The sequence below is a fragment of the Morone saxatilis genome, unplaced genomic scaffold (assembly GCF_004916995.1).
Source record: "Morone saxatilis isolate NCDOM2014 unplaced genomic scaffold, NCSU_SB_2.0 Contig5, whole genome shotgun sequence".
NCBI classification, from domain to species: Eukaryota; Metazoa; Chordata; class Actinopteri; family Moronidae; genus Morone; species Morone saxatilis.
Genome location: NW_023340095.1, coordinates 5,803,676 through 5,807,665, shown reverse-complemented (window position 1 = coordinate 5,807,665; position 3,990 = coordinate 5,803,676). Strand labels below are relative to the sequence as shown.

Sequence of the window (3,990 nt, the reverse complement as noted above, 5' to 3'; positions counted from 1 at the left end):
AGGTAGACAAAAAATAATAACATTATTTACGGATATTATTAGCTGACCTGATCACCCTTAGTTCTTCACTGCAACAGCTCAAGGACCCAAACTGGCCGGTCTAAGTGGTCTTTGAGGACGTAAGGGGATAAGTATAGGTTTATTTAAGTATTTGTGTCCTTGGAGAAATTAATAATACTTAAAAAAGACATTTGGTTGATATGGGGAAAAATGCTTTGTTTTGATTTGTATTGCGACTACCGTAGTTTGTCAAATTTGAAATTGTACAAATGGCTCAACAGTTGAGGCAGCAGTGGTTGACCTTGACAGCTCCAACATGAGATTGCTTGTAAATGTGTGAGTATAAAGAAAAGGCTGAAAAGAGTCTCCCCTGGTTAGCAAATATTGATACAGATTGAGCATTTTCTTTCAGTGCTGCTGGAGAATGTGGGCGAGGAGCTGGACCCTATCCTGGAGCCTCTGCTGCTGAGACAGACCTTTAAACAGGGCGGTGCCATGTGCATCCGCTTGGGAGACTCTACCATTGAATATGCTCCCGACTTTCGCTTCTACATCACCACCAAGCTACGCAACCCACACTACCTGCCTGAGACCTCTGTCAAGGTACTCTAACGGGAAAATGCTTCAGGCACAATTATATTTTTTAGTATCCCACTACGCTTTAACTCACAGTCACATTGTAAAAGCATAATTTATCGCTGACATGGAAAATACAGTGATTCTAGTTCTTAAACTCTATACTGGAAGCATTTCTTGCAGTATTCAAATGGTATAACATATAAACCATTTGCTAAATGGTATAAGGACCTGCCACCAGTTTGACAAGAGGCAAAGGACAACACAATATGTATTTGTGTGTCTGGGATTTCATAAAGTCTCACTGCCTCTAGTGCAACCTCCATCCACACCCACAGCAGTCACACACAAACATACTCGGAGAGACAGACACGAGTCTGCACACAACTTCAGTGGTGACGGTGTACTCCGGACGGTGGCCACATGCCGTAGCTGTTTGCAGCAGGTGTCAGTCTCGTTGTAATGAGCCCTGTGCAATCCCCCATGCCTTCTCTACCCGCCCCTTCCATGAACATCCTTAACTGGTGGCTAAAGATAGATGCATCTTCCACAACAAAGCTGCTGCCAAGACAGAAGGGAGTAATACAATACAGGCTCTCACTGGAACCAACACACACATTTGCATTTCTTTGCCATTCATTTTCACACCACCGTCACACCTGATAGCAACAGTCAGCCTAGTTTGTTTTGTTGTCTTGTGTGACTGTTATTAGGCAAAAGTATATAACTGACTACAGTTTATTGCTGAAGTGTAACTGCGATGTGGGGCACTGTATTTTCTGTTGGTGCCACGTGAGGGAGAAGTTATTAGTATGATAGATCTGGACTGTCTCTCGTGATCATCTGACTTTTCTTTTAGGGGCACCAGCAGGTCAAAGTGTTCACATTATATACAGAAACATCTGCTAGATGAATTAGCATCCATGGTTCACAGACAATACAGTGTTAAGACTTTAATGATTCCCTAAATGTTTATCTTTAATACTGGATGTCCCTTTAAGATGAATCATAATAACTTTTATAAACCATTAACCTTTAATCCAGTGCCATCATTAAGTCTTTTAATTGTCCAGTACCAATAGTTTGGTTTATTACCGTAAGCCTCAGCTGTACATTGTGTTTAGTGATAATTAGCTAATTTTAGCATGTTAACACACTAAACTATTAATATGATAAACATTATACCTCCTAAATATTAGCATGGTAGCAATGGCAATGTTGTCAGCATTCAGCTCAAAGCACCACTGAGCCTATGTTAGTATCTGTATTCTCTTACTCTAGTTTATTTTAAAATTTGAACTCAATAGCAGGTTGTTCGTTACACTGAAGAATTATTTTGGACCTTTGTTTCATGTTTTTTCCTACAGATAGATGAGTCCTACTTTCCCTTGTTGGTTCCCTCTTATTGCATCATACCACTCAAATAGCAGCACGTTTTTACCCCAGCAACACAGTGAATCACGATTCTCTGATACCACCTCCCCGATGGAATACAGTCTCTAAAAATTTCCAAGAAAAGGAGCATTAAAGGAAATTGCATTACAGAGAGGCAAGGGGTTGGAAAGCATTACTGAAGATCACATTTCAGGCATCTATTTGCAGGGCCCCGCTCTTTATGGGCAGCTATTAGATAGATTCAACTCATTTTTCACAACTGCCTCAATCCCTCTTTTTTATTTTTGCTTAAGTCTTTTTGGCCAACAGTGCAGTTCACTGTGAGGCTTCCATTAAGCCCTGTTTGAAATGCTATACTTTCAAATACAAGAGGGCAAGCATCTAGTAAACCAGCCCTTAAGGAGCTCAAGGGACGAAGGGAAGCGAAGGAGGAGAGGGTGTATGTGTGAAAAGGACAAACGGGAGATTTATATGGGCTCTGAGTCTTTACCACCAGCTGAGTGGGTCCGCAGCATCAATAGAAATGGAATTAGGCCCCCGGAGAAGTGCACTCGTTTATTAGGGCAGAGAGTAGATAGCAGATATAGGCTTTTAACCTCCGGGTGAGTGCAGCGCAGAATGACTAAGGCTGTGGTAAAAGACACACTCCTTCACTTCTAGCTGCAACACTTTTCACAGAGAAGAAAAAAGTAAATGCATCCTACCTGTACTTTGCCAAGCCCGGAGTGGTTATTGGAACTGATTGGATGGAGGAGGTTCGTGGAGAGAACAGCAAGATGATCAACACTGTGCTGTAAAGTACCTCACTTAAATGTCTGAGAGCAAGGGTGGGGCACACACCCAAACACACACGTATTTCTTTCTCTGTGCTGTAGGTGACCCTTCTGAACTTCATGATCACCCCAGAGGGCATCCAGGACCAGCTGCTGGGCATTGTGGTGGCCCGGGAAAGGCCCGACCTAGAGGAAGAGAAACAGGCTCTCATCCTGCAGGGAGCAGAGAACAAAAGGTACAGTAGTACAAACCAGACTCAGCTCAGATCATCTCAACTAATCAAAGAAATGTCTCCTTTCTCAAACCTTACCTTGGATTTTCATCAGACAACTGAAGGAGATTGAGGACAAAATTTTAGAGGTGCTTTCCTCTTCTGAGGGCAACATCCTGGAGGACGAGACGGCCGTCAAGATCCTCTCCTGCTCCAAAGTGCTAGCCAATGAAATCACAGAGAAGCAGGCTGTGGCCGAGGTGACGGAGCAGAAGATCGATCAGACCCGCATGGGCTACACACCAATCGCTGTGCATTCAGCCATCTTATTCTTCTCCATTGCTGACCTGGCTAACATTGAACCCATGTACCAGTACTCCCTCACCTGGTTTATTAACCTCTTCATCAGCTCCATTGACAACTCAGACAAGAGTGACGACTTGCAGAAGAGGTATGCATGGCTGACAAATGCACTAGGCAAATAAATGTTCTTATAAGTCACTTAAGCAATAATTCTAAGCTTTCTCTCCACTCGACGTGCAAAATCATATTTGACTTGTAAACTGTTAATAATGAAAGAATGTAAGACCAGTAATAGTTCAGTGTGGTTAAATTTGTGAGCTCCGTTTGGTTTGGAACAAGATTATTAAAATGCTTGCATGTGTATCTTCTTCAGACTACAGATCCTGAGAGACCACTTTACCTACACACTATATGTGAACGTGTGTCGCTCTCTGTTTGAGAAGGATAAGCTGCTCTTTTCCTTCTGCCTCAGTATCAGTCTGCTCATGCACAACAAGCTGGTAGGAATAAACACGCTGCACACATTTACAGATTAGAACAATTAACTTGAAAACTATAGATGCTGTTTGAGAACAGATCCAGTATTTTTGTTCGGTTGGTTTGTTAGTGACAGTAGTAGTTCAGTTAATCAAAGTATAGTAGATAGTTAGTTAATCAAACAAGCAAGCAAGCCTAATCTTTCAGTCCTCTCCATTACTGCTATATATTATCTGTATTTTGTGTTTTCAATT

General features: G+C 42.1%; 1 protein-coding gene across 1 annotated transcript in view; it reads left to right on the top strand.

The window, feature by feature from the left end:
• The window catches only part of dnah7 (dynein, axonemal, heavy chain 7), a 63,779-nt gene that overhangs the window by 46,050 nt on the left and 13,739 nt on the right, over positions 1 to 3,990 (top strand). The window contains exons 50-53 of the mRNA XM_035676793.1: positions 413 to 603; positions 2,847 to 2,980; positions 3,072 to 3,407; positions 3,633 to 3,759. Of these exons, the coding sequence (XP_035532686.1) occupies positions 413 to 603; positions 2,847 to 2,980; positions 3,072 to 3,407; positions 3,633 to 3,759 (788 nt within the window). The remainder of the gene's footprint in view (positions 1 to 412; positions 604 to 2,846; positions 2,981 to 3,071; positions 3,408 to 3,632; positions 3,760 to 3,990) is intronic.